Here is a 17,958-nt window from a genome sequence, read left to right on the forward strand (position 1 = left end):
TGGGTGCAGAGTCCCAAAGCCTTAGACCGTCCTCAACTGCTTTCCCAGGCCACAAGCAGGAAGCTGGATGGGAAGCAGGGCAGCCAGAATTAGAACTGAGGCCCATATGCGATCCAGGTGCATGCAAGGCAAGGACCTCGAGTGGCCATTGAGCCACCTTGAAGGGCCCTACTACACTTCTCACTCATCTCCCTGCTAATGCATCTGGGAAAGCAGCTGAAGACAGCCCAAGTACTTATGCCACTATACCCATTTGGGGGACTGTTTGCTGTCCTGCAGTGATGGACTTGGTGCATAAACCCTGGACTACTGAGTGATGGTCAATAGTCAAAATGTATTAACAGCATCAGACTTTTAAGAGAAGGTTGTCAGGTAGGCATCCAGGGAGGGAGCTCGAGACATTTACATTTCAACAACAAGAGATAGTTCCCCTAAAAGCAACTTGTTTATCTAGCAGGTATTTTATCTAAACCTGTGGCCCAGGAGGTTTCCTGTCCGTTCATCTCCATATGGACTGCTCCAGGCTGCTCCTGGCCTTCTGGAGGAATTGCCCCTAGCTGTGGTTTTGCATGGGAGGACATTCACAATGTCCTTCTACAGAGGACCACAATGAAGCTCCTGTCTTTGTCCTGGCCCAACGCTGGCTATTATGGTCATTTGGTGAATACACCAGTGGAAGGTCTCTCTGTCTCTTGCTCACTCTCTGTAACTCTGACTTTCAAACAAATTTTCAAAAATCTCCTCCAAAATTTGTCATCCTATAAAAGTCTTCAAGAAATTAAAAGATAAATATTCATAAGTGATATATAAATCCAAAGCAGCAGAAGACCAAGCCCCCAGAAACGGACTATGCAAAATTGCCCTCATAGCCTCAGTACCCACTTAGGATGACCAATGCCAGTGTATAGCTTCTAAGTGATTTATTTTGTTAATTTTCACATGAAATGCAGTAAAACAACAGATATGCCTCCAAACAAATAGTTTATGAATATTTTAAGGGCTGATCTGCAACACATTAACATGTAACAAACATTTTTAAGGTTTCTCTTCTTGATGATAGATTTAATTTTTAGGAAGCAGAAATAGTTTCTGCAACATCATGAAAGCAGACTGGAAATTCTATGCTAATCACATAATCCAGAAGAGAAAGTTCTTCGTAAACCTTCTGACACAGGGCAAGTACAATGCATAACATATAACAGGCTTTCTGAAATTGTTTTAAGAATTATCTAGTCTTATAATATTTATAATTGAAAACTTAAATTGTAAACCTCAATAAAGACCATAATGCAAACTGAATATAAAAGATAGTATTATCAGCACATTCAGAAGTACTAAACCAAAATTTAAGATTTACTATATTTGAAAATTCATTTTAAAATATTCACAAACATTTACATGAAGCATTTCTAGACTATATATTTTCTAAATGTACTTCAAATATAATACAGGAATGTTAAGAATTTTCATAATTCCACATATTTGATAGTTATCATACTCAGTACTATTAAAAGGCAATTCAAAAAAATAGGAAACTGCCCAGAAAATAATTTTAAGTATGTGAAATTTATGGTCATTTAGCTGAAAGTTCAACTGTTACATCCCTTGCACCTATTCTAAGAATATCCTAAGCTTTTGTTTCTTATTGATACCCTAAACTTTTATATGTCTTATGTCTTTAAGCATTCTTAAAGTTCAATCTGTCATTTTTAAAACTGAGATCAAATTAATGATTAAAATGTGATATTTTAGCCTTTTTTTGCAATAGGTTTGCCACCAGAACACAGACACCATGAAAACTATCACTAAATTAAAGCTAAAATGGGAAAGGAAAAGACTCACATCAGTATCATCATCATCACTGGACACGTCAGTTTGGGCAAGTCCACCACTACTGGCGATCTGATGTACAACTGTGGTGGCACTGCAAAAGGAACACTGAGAAATTCAAGAAGGAGACTGCTGAGGTGGGAAAGGGCTCCTTCCAGTATGCCTGAGTCTTGGATAAACTGAAAGCCTAGTATGAGCGTGGTTTCACCACTGACATCTCCCCGTGGAAATGTGAGAGCAGTAAGTATTATGTGACTATCGTTGATGATCCAGGACACAAAGATCTCATTGAAAACATGATAATTGGCACTTCCCAGGCTGACTGTGCTGTCCTGATTGTTGCTCCAGGTGTCACAGAATTTGAAGCTGGTATCTCCAAGAATGGGCAGATCTGTAAGAATGCCCTTCTGGCTTACACCCTGGTGTCAAACAATTAATGGTGGGCATTAACAAAACAGATTCCACTAAACCACCCTATAGCCAGAAGAAATATGAGGAAATTGTTAAGGAAGTCATCGCCTATATTAAGAAAATTGGCTACAACCCTAATACAGTAACATTTGTACCAATTTCTGGTTAGAACAGTTAACAACAGGCCGGAGCAAAGCGCTAATATGCCATGGCTCAAGGGATGCAAAGTCACCTGCAAAGACAGCAATGCCAGTGGAACTACACTCCTGGAAGCCCTGGACGGCATCCTCCAACCAACCAGAGTGCCTCTGTGTCTGCCCCTGCAGGATGTCTACATTATTGGTGGGCTGAGTGGAACTGGTATTCTGAAATCTGGCATGGTGACACCCTTTGCTCCTACCAACATCACAACTAAAGTGCACTGAAATGCATCCATAAACTTTTGAGTGTAAACTCCCCCTAGTGACAATGCGAGCTTCAATGTAAAGAATGTGTCAAAGATGTTCATCTTGGCAACGTTGCTAGTGACAGCAAAAATGACCCATCAATGGAAGCTGCTGGTGATCATCCTGAACCATCCAATCAAATCAGTGCTAGGTATACCGGTGTGTTGGATTGTCACACAGCTCACATTGCTTGCAAGGTTGCTGAGCTGAAGGAAAGACTGATCTTTGTCTAAAAGAAGCTGAATGATGGCCCTAAATTCCTGAAATCTGCAACAGAAAGTTGCTGTGGGGATCATGAAAGTGGATAAGAAAGGCTGCTGAAGCTAGCAAGATCACCAAGTCTGTCCAGAAGGCTCAGAGGCTAAATGAATATTATCCATAATACTTGTCACCCAGTCTTAATCAGTGGTGGAAGAGTAGTCATAACATTTGTTTCAACTGGCCATTTAAATTTGACAGTAAAAGACTGGCTAATGATAAGAATGTATCATTAGGGCCCAGCACAGTAGCTTAGCAGCTAAGGTCCTCAGCTTGAACACACCGGAATCCCATATGGGCCATTGTTCTCATCCCAGCAGCCCCACTGCCCATTCAGCTCCCTGCCTGTGACCTGGGAAAGCAGTTGAAGACAGCCCAAAGTCTTGGGTCCCTGCACCCACATAGGAGACCTGGAAAACGCTCTGGGTTCCTGGCTTCAGATTGGCTCCTCTCCAGCCACTGTGGCTGCTTGGGAGTGAATCAATGGATAGAAGATCTACCTCTCTGTCTTTCCTCTTCTCTGTATATCTGACTTTGCAATAAAAAAAATAGTAAAATACATCTTTAAAAAAAAAAGAATGTATCATAAAACCTGCTGAAGGAAAGAATGGTTTGTGGACCATTTGGTTGTGTGTGTGTGTCTGCATGGGCGGGAGCAGTTTCAAGTTACTACTTTATAGTGAAAATATATCTTGACCAAAAATTTGTCACAGAATATTGAGACCCATTAAAACAAAGTTCGAGGGCCCGGCACGGTGGCGCAAGTGGTTAAGGTCCTCGCCTTGCATGCCCAGGATCCCATATGGGCGCCAGTTCTAATCCCGGTGGCCCCGCTTCCCATCCAGCTCCCTGCCTGTGGCCTGGGAAAGCAGTCGAGGACGGCCCAAAGCTTTGGGACCCTGCACCCGCATGGGAGACCCAGAAGAGGCTCCTGGCTTTGGATTGGCATAGCATTGGCTGTTGCGCTCACTTGGGGAGTGAACATCGGACGGAAGCTCTTCCTCTCTGTCTCTCCTCTCTGTATATCCGCCTTTCCAATAAAAAAATAATAATAATAAATCTTTAAAAAAAAGTTCGAAGAGGAAAAAAGATGCGATATTTTAAAGCATCCTAATTTTATATCCAGCAACTCTTAGGTTTCTGTTTTCAATAAGAATAATCTGATCATAACAGATATGAATAAAACTATATATATCAAACACAAAACACTCTTTAATATTAACTAAAAACTAGACTATCTTATATTTCTGTATTGTCCTGTAAAGATGTCTCTACCTATGTGGTCAGTGCAATAGTGCAATTAGCTAATCTTTTACCTTGCAACACTGGAGTCCCGTAAAGGCACTGATCCATGTCCTAGCTGCTACACTGTCCATCCAGCCTCCTTTTTACAGACAGGGAAAGCAGTAGAGGATGGCATAAAGCCTTGGGACTCTGCACTCACATGGGAGATCTGCAAGAAGCTCCTGGCCCCGTCTTCAGATCAGATACACTCCTGCTATTGAGGACATTGAAGACATTTGGGGAATGAAACAACAAATGGAAGATCTTTCACAAATCTACCTTTCTAATAAAAATAAATCTAATCTTTTTTAAAAATTCCTCTACCCTCTACCTACCTATGCCATCATCCAGTCTAACAACAACAAAAACTACACATAACATGTATGTTAAAATTACATTCTAAAACAGTATGTTAGTCTAACATGAATGAATTTTATGTATAAAGGTTTGAAAGAACAAAATTGGAATATTAGAAAATTTTCAATCACAGTCAGTTTAATGCTTAGAAAGTTAAATTGGCATTGTATCCTTACTATTTTGTTTTCTAAATTATCCCTCTTGTTCCTTATTAGGTTGTCACAGATTGATAATTATATAGCAAGGTCATGTTAATGCAGGTAAGTGAACATTTACCCGGAGTCCTTTAAAATATAATAACAACACTGAATATCTATATCTGATACTGTGTAAAGACAAGATGGTGCCATAAATTTCACTCCAAAATATTTCTAAAATCTATTGTCTTCTCTCCATCTTTATTGCCAGAACTCTAAACCAGGCCATTATAACACTTATCCTGGACTACAAGCAACAGAGCCCTAATTCTACATCTTGCCATCTTCAGATTTGGTTTTTTTTGTTTTGTTTTAAGATTTTTTTATTTCAAAGGCAGAGTTACAGAGAGAGGGAGAGACAAAGATTTTGCATCTACTAGTTCACTCTCAAAATGGTCTTAACGGCCAAAGTTGGGTCAGTCAGAAGCCAGGAGCTTCCTATAGATCTGCCATGCGGGAGCAGAAGCCTAAGCTGAACTTGAACCATCTCTATAGCTTTCCCTGGCACTGGAAGCAGAGAACTGGATTAGAAGCAGAACAGCCACTCAAACCAGTGCCATATGGGATGGTAAGCATCACAGGCAACAACTTCATACACTACAACACAGCGTTGGCCCCCACCATCTGATTGTACCCTCTGTTCACTAGCACTAGTATTCTTAAACTGTAACTCAGTTTACTTTGTTTGGTTAAAATCTTACATTTTACCTGGGATAATATAAAAACCTCCTTTGGAAACTGTTATGTGTAATGAAATAAGTCAGTCCACAAAAGACAAAAACCATGTTTCTCTGATCTGTGCTAAGTAAAATATGAAGTAAGACAAAAGTATACTGCATCTGAGTGAAATGCATGCCTGTATACAGACGCTGTCTGTATCCCTGAGTAACAGTGGTTTTACCTACTTACTACTCATTTCCCTCTTTATTCAGTGGAGGATTAAGCCAGTGATTGTAAAGCAAATGGGAAGTATGTCATTGTAAAAACAGAAAAACAAAAAAGGAAGGAGGAGCGATGGTGAGAAGGATCATTACGTTCTTAAAATTATATAAAATACATGAAATGTTTCATTAAAATAAACAAAACCTCAGTTTTTACCATGGCTTGTTTTCTATTCCATGGTTTCTAGCCCATAGAACTCATTAATGGCTTTCAAATCTCCCTCCAAACAGCATTCTCCCTTTTACTAGGTAAAGTTTCGTTCATGCTGGAGTCAGTCTTCACATGTGTCAAGCTCACTTTCCGTCAAGGCCATGCTCTCACATATCTCTTACAAGATGCTTCTTCCTACTCTGTAGAATTAGCTATTTATCTTCTTTAAAAATGGAGCTTAAATGTCACTTTTACAGATAGACCTTTAAAACCTTCCTGTTTCTAAAACCACAGCTACAGCCTGGAATTTGGCACAACAGCTAAGATACTGCTTCGGACGCCCACATCCTCTATGGGAAGGCCAACTCCACTCCTGATTTCAGCTTGCAGCTAATGTACACAGTTGGAGACAACAGTCTGCAGCAGGGAGTCCCCATCCCAAAGATGAGAGAACTTGCAGCGCCTGGCTTCGGCCTGGTACAGGCATTTGGGGAATTAATCAGCAAATGGGAGATCTTTCTGCCACCCAAATGAATGTTTTAAAATTCTAGAGCATAACATATCCTTTCTAGTTTTTTCTACCTCAGAACTTTCATTCACAACAATGAAAATAATATTTACTCAATCAAGCTCCACAAGATTATAGATTAATGATGGCCTTAACTTACCCTTTCCATTCCATTATCACATTTTAGATTCCAGGGAACAAACTCAATACAATAACGCAAGAGCAGAAATACTTTATTTCCAAATTTTAAATACATATTTTAAGGATAATGGAATTGCATTAAGTTATTTCTTCTGGAACTTCGATAATACAGTTGAAAATGCACATAGAAAAAAGTAAAACTATTTGAATTACTTAGATCAATCTCCCTGTTTTTAATCTCACAAAATGTTCATTCAAGGATTCAAAAATGTCTGTTCCTGTTGAGATTTAGTAGATAACACAATGTGAAGTAGAATCTATTCTTTCACCATTTGGGACAAATGGAGCATATAGTATGAAATGCTTATACTTATGAAAAGGAAGAAGAGGGAAGAGAAAAAATAACATTGAGATTATGTGATATGATATGATGGTAGTTAGAGGGAAATATGACAAATTGATGACGCATTTTATGCTTGTACTTAGGTATTTATACTAGCAATGAATACTGAAAAAATCAAAGAAAGTATGGCTTTATATCCTATTATTTTAAACATTCACTCAACAGTATAAATTATAAATTCTTTATTGTTATATGTAACATATATTTTCCTCCCTCATTGAATCCATATGAATGTGATTTGTAAATATATAGTATACTAGTTTTCATGCTATTCTTCTAAGCAACTTTTAGTGTGAAGAAATAGATCCTAAACAACCATGGTATAATTAATTTCTGTGCAGGAAAATGGTTTAGATACTCTTATTCCAAACCAAGCACAAGAAATTTTTAAATAATCACTACTAAATCTGCACAAAAATATTTAATTTTTTGCTTTTGATGCTGTTCATGATGATTAATTATACAGTGACTTGCTTAAACTTGTAAATGTATAATAAAATTATACTTTTCATAAAATCAATATAACAATTTATTTCACATATACAACCATGATTTTTTTTATCTCTAGAAAGTAATTTTTCTAAATCAATGGTACTGAAATATTTTAACTAATCTTCGAATTTTCCAACTTAATATTATTTTACTATTTTTGATAAAAGTTCACTTATATTTTGGTAAATGTAAGTTATACTTATGTATATATATGGATATATATATATATATATAAGCTATATTTTTGTAAGTACAAGTTAATTTGTTAAAAGTTCACAATTTTGTAAAAGTTCACCTAATATTCCAAGAAGCTTCCTCAATTTCTCCATATCTAAAAAAATTTAAAATATTCAATTTTTTTAGTTTGTGAACAATACTTATGGCAGTTCAATTATTTTAGGGGATAACTGGTAAGCAGTCATTTTTCAGTTTGATTTATATTATTTCTGATATTTATGACTCAAAGGATTTTTTCAAAAGCATTTAATAATTTCAGTGAAAGCATGCTATTATTATTTATTTCATTTATCCATAATTGCCTGCAAAAAAACAATTCACAGTTTCAGTACTGGAATAAGTTTATCAGACACATGTGCCTAAATTTAATGAATTACCTGAATATGTCAGTAATTCTTTATAGAAACTTGAGCCCTACCCTGAGAGATGTATTGACTCATTGAGGCTACAAATTATTTGCTAAAGTGGAGAATTGTTGGAGCAAACAGAACCCTGGTGGCTACAAATACACACACACAGACATACACATAGACATGCACGCACACGTACACACACACTCTCTCTCTCACACACACACATTTAACTTGTATATGAAGCAAGTCCACTTTTTAAATTCAAGTGAATGTTTAGTACAGGAATGAAAACTTGTACTCCATATAAGTATAAAGCATGGTATTTAAAAAACATTTACAGCATCTAACCTATACCGTGATTCTAAAATAGGGAAATTGGTGGAGTCTGACAGAATTTGAACACAAAAAATATTTCCAAATACTTAAATCAGATAAAGTGATCTAGGAAGTCTCTTTACTTTTTTGGTGAATTCAAGGTGGTCTAGAAATAAGAATATGAAATCAAATAGATTTATTCTGTTTTTTTGGAGCTCACCTTTATGGTCAGTTAAAAAGGCAAGAGAAAAATCCTTTTGTCATTTTTCCCATTTTAAACTGTTTCTGTTTACAATAAACCAATGATGGTGCTAGTAGGATTTAATATAATTCAGTCAAACTAATCCTTTCTTCCCTTAAGTTAAAATTACTAAGTCTCTTCAAAGCTAAACATTAGTCGTATTTTGATATTTATTTTTATGCATATAAAAATCACATTTATATTTTATACTAATCTTTCCATAGATTCCATAGATACTCAAGTCATGGTCTATGTTTTCAATGTTCAAACCTGACAAGATGTTTCTATTTATGTTATCTATCCATAAAACTATAAATTAAGACAATAACGCTAAAACATTCATCAGTGTAATGATTTCGGAATTTAAAAATTACTGCAACTTATTACTGGGGAAATTATAATCACTGCAACTTTATGGTGTAAAGGTATTTAATAAGCAATTATTCACTCATTTCTGACAATAATAAATCTGATCATATTCTCTCCATAATCTTGTTTAAAAGACTCCCCCACATCGCACTCAATTTAAACCTGTACTTAGTTTTATATCTGAGTATATTGTTAGGCACAGTCTACATTTTTATTAACATGGCATTTCAAAAAGTTTATGGAAAATAGAATTTAAAAATAAGTTTATTTTGCTATAACATGTTTTCAACTCCAGACATAGGCTTTAATTATATATATTCCATGATTTTTGAAGATGTCCTCATATATTACCATGTATTCATATTTTAATAGACACTGTACTATTTCACTGAGAATAAACTGGGTAATACTTATTAACTAACGTAACTGTGTTAATTGAAAAAATAAGCCATGTACTTTTTGTTTCACATAAAACATTTCTCAATACTATTGTAAGCTCTTTGAAATCGTTAAACAAATAAAAATTATTGCAAGAAGCTAATACATCTGCGTTCTTAAATGTAGAATTTGAGAAATCAAGCTAACACAATACATTTCGTAGCATATTACTTCAGTTCTTTAGATATTCACATACGTGTCTTCTATTAATATTTATAGAGCTTATAAAAGTTGTTGTACCACAAAAATTAAAAATAAATAATGATTTGGGAAAACGATTGCTTGGGAATAACTGCTGAAAACTTGCAGTAAACTTGTCTCTCAAGGTATATACCTCTTTTTAGTATCTTTAGGTATGAAGATAAAGCACAGTTTATCTTCCCCAGTATTAAAACTCTGTTCTCACCTTACAATGAAAAACCATTTCTAAACAAGTACTCTATATTCACAAATGTAAAGTAACTAACTCGTGGAGATTCCACAGCATAGTTTTGAAAACAAGTGAGGGATGTGATGGCTACATGGTCATAAGGATGTAGAGCCCCACAGCTGTCACTTCTCATGTGATAATGCTTCAAAGTCACTAGGGTTGCACATGGTTTCCAAATTCACATATGCATTTGTGATTGCACTCTGCTGGGTCAAATACAATTACTATTAGGAAAACTTGCTGAAATTATCAGTTGTCTGAGAACAATTAAATGCTAATCCTGAATAGTTACATTTCTAAAACATCATGTAATTATGACAAAAAAAAGCTCCATATTACCTACTTGTTTTCTTTTAACATTCTCACACACAAAATATTCACTTTCAAGTTACCTCACCTCCACTTTTATATCTGCAAGTTATTTCAAGATCCTGAAACAAATGCTACATATTAAATAGTAATGATAATTAACCCTGCTAATATTTGAGGTTTCATATTTGAGGTTTTATACTTGAGGTTTTATATTTGAGGTTTGAACCATATTAAAATCTGTTTTATGTTTCGTATTTGAGGTTTTAACCATGTGATTTAACCGGGGACAGGCTAATGGTCTTCACAGCACCAGCAACAGCAGCCAGCCAGCACACTGCCCTAAAACTTTTATGCCTATTCACCACAGTTTAATAAGATTTAGAATATGCAAGGGATATATTGCAGATCAGAAATTCTTGTTTTGTACCAGAAATTCTGTTTTACAAAGACTGAGTAAAAAGAGTGGGGAGGGATGCTCAAATATTCTAAGTGCTTTTCATCGCTGGACACACCACTCACTTTCTGCTCACCTGCCCACCAAAACAGAATTCCAAAATCTGTCAGTGAGTTGACTTCAAAAAACAGTCACAACTTGGAAAGTCACATTTCGGGCTCATCTACGTCCTGACTGCAAGCTAAAAAGGAACCACGGCACGGACTGCGGGCAATCAACTTTTAACTTTTAAAAATTCTGAACAAGTCTACAGGAAGTTGTCTTTGTGGTATAGATGCTGAAGCTGAAGCTAAAGCAAGGGGAGGGGGCATAGTTACCCAACAGGAAAGGCTGATATGTAAAACGACACTGGTGGAGTGCTCTCCCTTGCAAGACACGTGGGAAAATCCACGTTTTACCCCGTGAGTGACTGCCCGAATTTTCCACTAAGTCTGTGTCATGGAGCCTGACCTTCGGAGAAAGAGCGAAGGAGGGAGCGCTCTGGTGGCCACCAGCAGTGGGACCCACGTGCAGTGGGTGCTCAAGAATTCTAGACGTAAAAGGAACCATCACTTGCAGGGCCACCGGTCCCAAACGATGCAGACTGGGGGCACCAATGAGGGGACACTCAGGATGCTCTCCCGTGATGAGACCTGAGAAAACGACCTAGGCGGAAAGTTGCCCGCAGGAGGCGACCAGTCCGCAGAGCTCGCTCCCCTTCACGCCCCCTCCTCCCGTGTCCCTTGCCTTACCTTGGTTGTTGGAGACGTGACTGCAGTCGCTCGGCCAAGCTGTCAGCAGAGGCAAGACGAGACCAAACTGCACGAGGAATTCCCGGACCTCACAGCCCCCCATGGCGCTCTCGGGCTCTCTTCTCCCCCTCAGGAAGAAGTGGCAGCAGCGCAACCAGACGTTGTGGACGACGTGGGGGTCCCGGTCCACGTCTTCTTCCTCCTCCTCCTTCTCCTCCTCCTCCGCCACCCGGCCCGCAGGGGGGTGTCCCGGGGCTGCCCCCGTGCCAGGCCCCCAGCACAGGGCACGAGAGTCCAGGCTGCCCAAGGTACAGGTGCAGCTGCTTGGGAAGACGCCGCCGCCCGCAGCGCCGGGATGCTCCTGGCGGCTGGAGGCGAGCGGAATTGCATCCACCACCGTGTCCCGCTCGCGCGAGGACTATTCACTGGGGCCCGGGAGGGCGCGCGCACAGGAGCGAGCTCGGGCTGGGGCGCGGGGGAGGGGCCGGGGGAGGGCGCCGCTCGGCGGCCACGGGCGGAGGGAGCGCCAGGAGGAGCGGGCAGTTCGGGGCGGCCCGAGCGCCTCCAGTGGGCACCTGCCGAGCCCAAAGCGGCGGAGGCGCGGTAGCTGTGACCCGGGCTTGGGGACCACCGCAACTTTCCTCCGACCGGTTGCGTGAAAGCGGGGGGCCGAACGAGGCGATTTGGGGAGGCCTCGAGCAGTCTGAGGGTGCAGCGGTCCCCAGGAGCTGCGGTCCGTCCGAGCCCTCAGCCCCTCGGCGGAGCGGCGTCGGCAGCGGCTTGCACATCCAAGTCGGCCGCGTCTGCGCCGTATCCCAACCGTGACAGCCGCTGCCCGGACATCTTTGAGGTCTCACTTAGTCCCCCGCCCACAAGCACTCAGCCCCCCAACTGCACGGCTGCAGAGCCCGCCGTCCTAACACCAGTCGGTTCCCGACATTGCCACCGGCTCACTTCATATTTCCGCCTCTGGAGGGGTGGGAGTGCTGAGGGCCGGCGGCCGTCCACCCAGCGGCTCCTCAGCGCGGGTCGCCCAAACTTGCCCGCGGGGGGCGAAAGGGTCCAGCTCGGCGGCCGCCTCGGCTGCTTTGAGTCCTGAGAGCGGAAAGAGGCAGGAAGCGACAGCGAAGGAGTCACACGCAGCTGCAAGCGGGCGGGTGCCCGGCGCCTAGGCTCGCCGAGGTGTCGGCGGCGCCGTGAGGCGGTGACTTGGCGGCGGAGGTCGCGAGCATCGTCGCAGCCTCGGCGCTGCGATTCCCGGGCCCCGAGCGCCCGCGGCGTGACGCCGTCGTCGGACCGCTCGCCCCGAGCAGCCCGGGCGCCGCGCGGCGCGTGGTTACATCCACGGCGGCGCCGAGCGCGCCTCAGGCGGACAGCTCGCCCCCGCCCGCCCGCGCCGCCCCCTCTCGGCGCTCGGGTCGCTGCAAGCCGCGAAGCCGAGGGCTACTCGGTGGGACTCGGAAGCTTCCCCCTGAGGACCGGGGCGACGCGGCGGGCGGACCGCGAGGGGGTTCTGGAGGCCCGCTGGCCCCGCTCGCTCGCCCCGCGGCGGTCCAGGTGGGCGCAGAGGGCAGGGCCACAGTCGCGAGCGCTACAGAGCTCCGCTAAGCCCTGCGTTCTCCCCGCCCGGCGGCGGCGGTTCGGATGCCGCCAGCTCGGCGCTAGAGGGGGTTATTCGACAATAAAAAAATCCCTCCGCCACGCGCGGTGGAAGCCGCGGTCCGTGAAAGGAGCTGAAGGGCGGGTGGAATGTTCTCTGGCTAAACTTAGAACGCCCTGTGAGGAGCGCGGGAGGAGCCGTGCTGGGGTTACTGGAAGGCGGTGGCGGTGCTCTTTATCACTCCCTCTCTTCAGGGGGTTTAGGCCGTCACATTAGAGCAGCCACAGCGCGTAGAACGTGTTTAAGAATGCTGATGGCCATGTGGAAAAGTAAACCGAGAGGAGCTCGCAGGGGTCGTGCAAAGGGTGGACGGTATGTAAAGGTGGGTAGGGAAGGTTCAAGGTGGCGGGAATCGCTGAAGAGTAAAGCTGAAGTAAAGGGTCATCCAGCCTTTGGTGCTAACACAAATGCGGGAGTGAAAGACCCTCCAGCCGGATGCGTTTTGATATTTGTCACGTTCTGTAATTGAAGCATTCTCACTTAACGCATTAATATGCCATTGGAGGGAAACAGGGGAGCAAGAGAACCCCGCGTCTAAAACCCATTGCGTGGAGAGGAACGTGAAAGCCAAGTGGTTTGAGAGCGTGAGGAAGCTTTCTGATTGGCGACTGTATTCTCCTTCCCATTATAGATTCAAACTCAATCTCTCTCTCTCTCTCTCTCTCTCTCTCTCTCTCTCTCGCTCTCTCTCGCTCTCTCTCTCTCTCTCTCTCTCTCTCTCCCCTCCCCCCTTGCCATTTTAAATGCATGCAAATCACCTATAACAAGATAATCTTACAAGGAGGAGCTTGTACGTAGGAATCAAGAATAAAACCCAATTTTGCGATTCACTTTACCACCCTTACCGATAGATAGAGCCACATGGAAACAAAGCACATTCAGTGTACAGACTAAGACAAAAACTCTTTGTTTTGATCATTATGATATAAATAATTATGCTTCAATAAGTAACGTTTTAGAAATATTTCATGATTCATTATTTTGAGATTTTGACATGAATTGTTTGGCATACTGTCAAAGCATATATTTTCGTGGCATTTTTACACTTAAACTTTTTTTAAAAAAAATTTTTTGTAATAATTATAAAAACTCAGAAAAAGTTATTCATCAAGATGCTTATTTTGTAAATGCCTAAAATATACTATGTTAGTCTGAACGGAAGGAATTGGTAACATAAATTTAAGAAATGTGAACCATGTTCATTTGTGAACCTTATTTTTCAAATTAATTACAATTGGCACATATTAATAAGACATAACCAAAATTGAGTTATTTCAAAATAATTCTTTGCAGGAAACACATTTTTTAAATCAAACTCTAAAGTTATGTTTTTCTTGTGGGAGAATATATTGTGTCTATGGAACACCAAGTACAAAACATTTCCCTCAAAAGTAGGCTAATTAAGTATGTTATAAAAAAAAAGAATGTTATAATGAAGCGAGGATTGGAAGGAATAAAAGAAAAGGAAAAAGTGGAAAATAAAAGCTAAGGTTCATTTCCCAAACTCACGTTTAGCTACAAATCACAGCATATGCCTCAAACGTGTGCTGTCACTTCAAAATAAAACGACAGCAGCTTGAATTACCCAGAATGTCTAAGGATCACCCACCTGCAAGTCACCTTTTTTGTTTAAATAAGTGATAATGAAGCTTGGCAGAACATTGATTGTCATAATCTGGTTCTGGCTTTTAAGAAAAATAATTAAAGATTTTTTTTTCATTAAAACACTTTATATGCTTAAGTATTTTTTTAATGTATTTAGGTATTGTCATGTACCTTTGAGTAATTGACAATATTCCATGAATTTGACATGATTTATTAGCTTCAAAACATTGAAAAGTAATTAACAGGCCATTTGACCACTTGTTCCATACAAAAATTTCTTCATGTATAATGCATATATACAAAGTATGTATATGTGTGTTCTATCTCATCTAAAATATTTCTTGGGTTCTTTGTGTTTAATTCTCTTCAGTCAAAGAAAATGTAATAATAAATTATTTTATATGAGTAAAAAATTATAAAGCTAGCATTTTACTTTAAAAAATAGTCATGGTTATTTTTTTGTGAGCCAGAAGCAATTTATATTTAACAGATATATGGCTCTTTTTGATCTTCTAGAAATATCGATGTATTTGCTGACATGTCACAGCTTCAAAATTATAAGCCACTCAATGAACCATATGCAATATTAACATAGACTTATCTACACTTGCTGTTTAAATAATACCCATATTCCAAAAAAAACACATTCCTGTCTCATTGTTTAGGATTCGTTTGTATACTTTCAGACTATTGTTCTTCATTTTGTATATATGATCTGAATTCAGGTAAGTAAAGTATGAACTACAAAGTACCCCAAGTTTGCCTTTAAAATGAAACTCGTAGTATTGAAAAAATAAGAGCTTATATAGCAGTAGAGACCTAATCTGTAGTTAATTTTTTTTGAGAATAGAAAGTATTGTAATGCTTAACACTCAGCATATCCAATGGCTTGAGTTACGGTGGTAAAAATGTAGACTAAGTCATCTGCAAATTAATTTGCATTCTGTAGGTAAAAGTATAAGAGACTTAAGTAATAGGAGTTTGAAAAAAGGTCTTAAAAGATTTAGTTAATATTTTGAATTGAAACAGTTGCTTATGTTTATATGGATAGCATAAAATTAAGAGAAATACTTGAGCTATTAATACTGTCATGTCATTACCCTTAAAAGTAAATGATTAACTTTTATGCAAAAAGAAAAACTCCATAAAGTTAAATATCATTTTAGAATTTTTTCTGTTAAAAATGTGTAATTAGGAAAAACACATGTATATATACCAGAAATTTTGCTTTGATATTAGGTCATAACTAATATTTTTTCTGAAAGAGGACATTCAAAATAATGTTCAATGGATCGTTTTATTTTTAACATTTAAAATCTTGTATATGCACTGTTAAGTTTTGGAAAATGTATCATAGATGCGTGAGTATGTATTTATAACATATATGTGGATTTAGTTGTGTGCATCTATGTGCCTGTATGTATTTATATAATTCAATGAAAACTTTCTCTCTAGTAGTTTTAAAAATACAGACACTTTACCAAGCAAAATTTGCATATGCATTTATGTTGAGCGATAGAACAATGGTACAGATATTACTTGGTTCTTATTATCCATCTGTCTCGTGTTGCATTATTTCTCTGTTGCATGGTATAGTATAATACAGATTACTGCATTTCAAATCATTTGTGTGATCTTATGAAAGAGTTCCAAACTGTTATTGTGTATGAAAAAGGAACTGTATCCTAACCTTTGAAGGTATAATTTCTACTGTTGCTGCTTTAGCTTGGGTTAGATTTTACTTTAGATTGGTTCATAATCTGAAGGCCAATGCATGAATTTTATTAATATAAAATACAACACTAAAGGTCATGCACAATGGCCAAATATATAACTAGATTAATGTAACTTCCATTTTTAACGAATAGCATATGTGGCATCAGATACCCACCCAAAATTATTTCTACCTATATGCAGGACTTTTTAATAAAAACTTTATTAAAAATTTATTAAAAACATATGCTTCAGTTTATCTTTTGACACATAATACCGAATGACCACTTTTTTCAAAACAACTTTATTTTATTTCATTGAATTATAATAAATGCCATTGAAGAACATATCTAAATATCAGTCGACAATCTATGGTGGAATTAATACTACCTTTGTAAGTGGCATATTAAAATATCATTATTTTCATAATAAATATCACATGAATATTATTTTCTCAAATATTCAAAAGTTTACTCCAAATATATTTTATGTTTTTCTTCCATTATGTTTGCATGAAAACAATTTATGTCATACTTCAGGAAAAGATAAAGCTAGATTTTACAGAAGAGCCCCTAGCTATGTTAAATAGTCAAATGATAAACTTATTAGAAATGCTGTACATGTTAGTCATAATATCAGTTTAACATTTTTTAGTCATTTAATATCAATAATGCAAAGCTTGCTCTTTTACTTCATTCAGATTGGAGTAGATTCAAAGTGTCACAGGAGGAGACATCAGTCATTAAAGCGGGACTTATGTAAGTGAAATTTTTTATAAAATATTTCTTATGTTTCAGATTAATTTAAAATCAGGTAACTATGTTTGCCTTTTTGAGATTCTGTGTTTTTGTTGTATATTAAACTTTAAAGAGCAAGTCCTGAGAGACACCTGATTATATTCTAAATGATCTCTGACAAGTCAATATAAACTTAATATGCCCAATATTTACCTTTTATTGTAAGGGATTCTATAACAATTTAATCATAGAACTTTTTCTTTTGCTGTGGCTGTAAAAATGTTTTTTAGGAAAAAGAAACATTTATCAATAGCAAATTGTAATTATTACAAGACTTAATGTGTTTGCTAAGTGAAAATGTGTTTTTATAATTATTCTTACCTTATTCTCAAAGTGTCCATCTTTATTTTTTTTCAAAAAGGGCAAATTACTAATAACACATCTAAGCTAAAAATATGCAATTCCTTTTTATAAAAAAAATTACTCTACATTTCTATGACTAATATTTGTTCTGATATAGCTTTGTGTGTTCAGGAATGTGTTACAGATCACTTGTACCTGAGCTGACTTGTACTGAAAATGTTCTTTGTCTACTTACCAAACTAAATCCAATTATAGAACTTATGTGAGATTCACTTTGTGTTTCATTGTCAAATTCCACTCCTAGGTCATTATATTACAAGTACATGCAAGTTCACAGTATTCAGAATTAGGCTGTGACTTCTTTGCAGCTTTTCTAGATGAAAATAACATGCTCTAAGTTAGTGATAAAAAATAGTGAACAGTTATAAATTTATAAATTTATGTGATATGTACTGATATTTATTTTGTTTATTTATAGACTTACAGCTAAGAGTGCTCAATATTTGTTTGCTCCTGACTTTGTATTATGGTTTGAATTATATAAGGAATAAGAAGTTTACTTATGAATATTTTAAATGTTT

The 17,958-nt window shown here is 38.7% G+C and overlaps 1 protein-coding gene and 1 pseudogene across 1 annotated transcript in view; one reads left to right on the forward strand and one right to left on the reverse strand.

Moving 5' to 3' along the window:
• EPHA6 (EPH receptor A6) overlaps positions 1 to 11,689 on the reverse strand; it is a 795,505-nt gene extending 783,816 nt beyond the window's left edge. The window contains 3 exon segments of the mRNA XM_040980604.1: positions 11,300 to 11,543; positions 11,545 to 11,604; positions 11,606 to 11,689. Of these exon segments, the coding sequence (XP_040836538.1) occupies positions 11,300 to 11,543; positions 11,545 to 11,604; positions 11,606 to 11,689 (388 nt within the window).
• LOC121156832 lies at positions 1,822 to 2,995 on the forward strand (annotated as a pseudogene).
• Positions 11,690 to 17,958: the final 6,269 nt, after the last annotated feature.

This window comes from Ochotona curzoniae, unplaced genomic scaffold, assembly GCF_017591425.1.
Source record: "Ochotona curzoniae isolate NIBS_2020 unplaced genomic scaffold, NIBS_Ocur_1.0 contig_3498, whole genome shotgun sequence".
NCBI lineage: Eukaryota > Metazoa > Chordata > Mammalia > Lagomorpha > Ochotonidae > Ochotona > Ochotona curzoniae.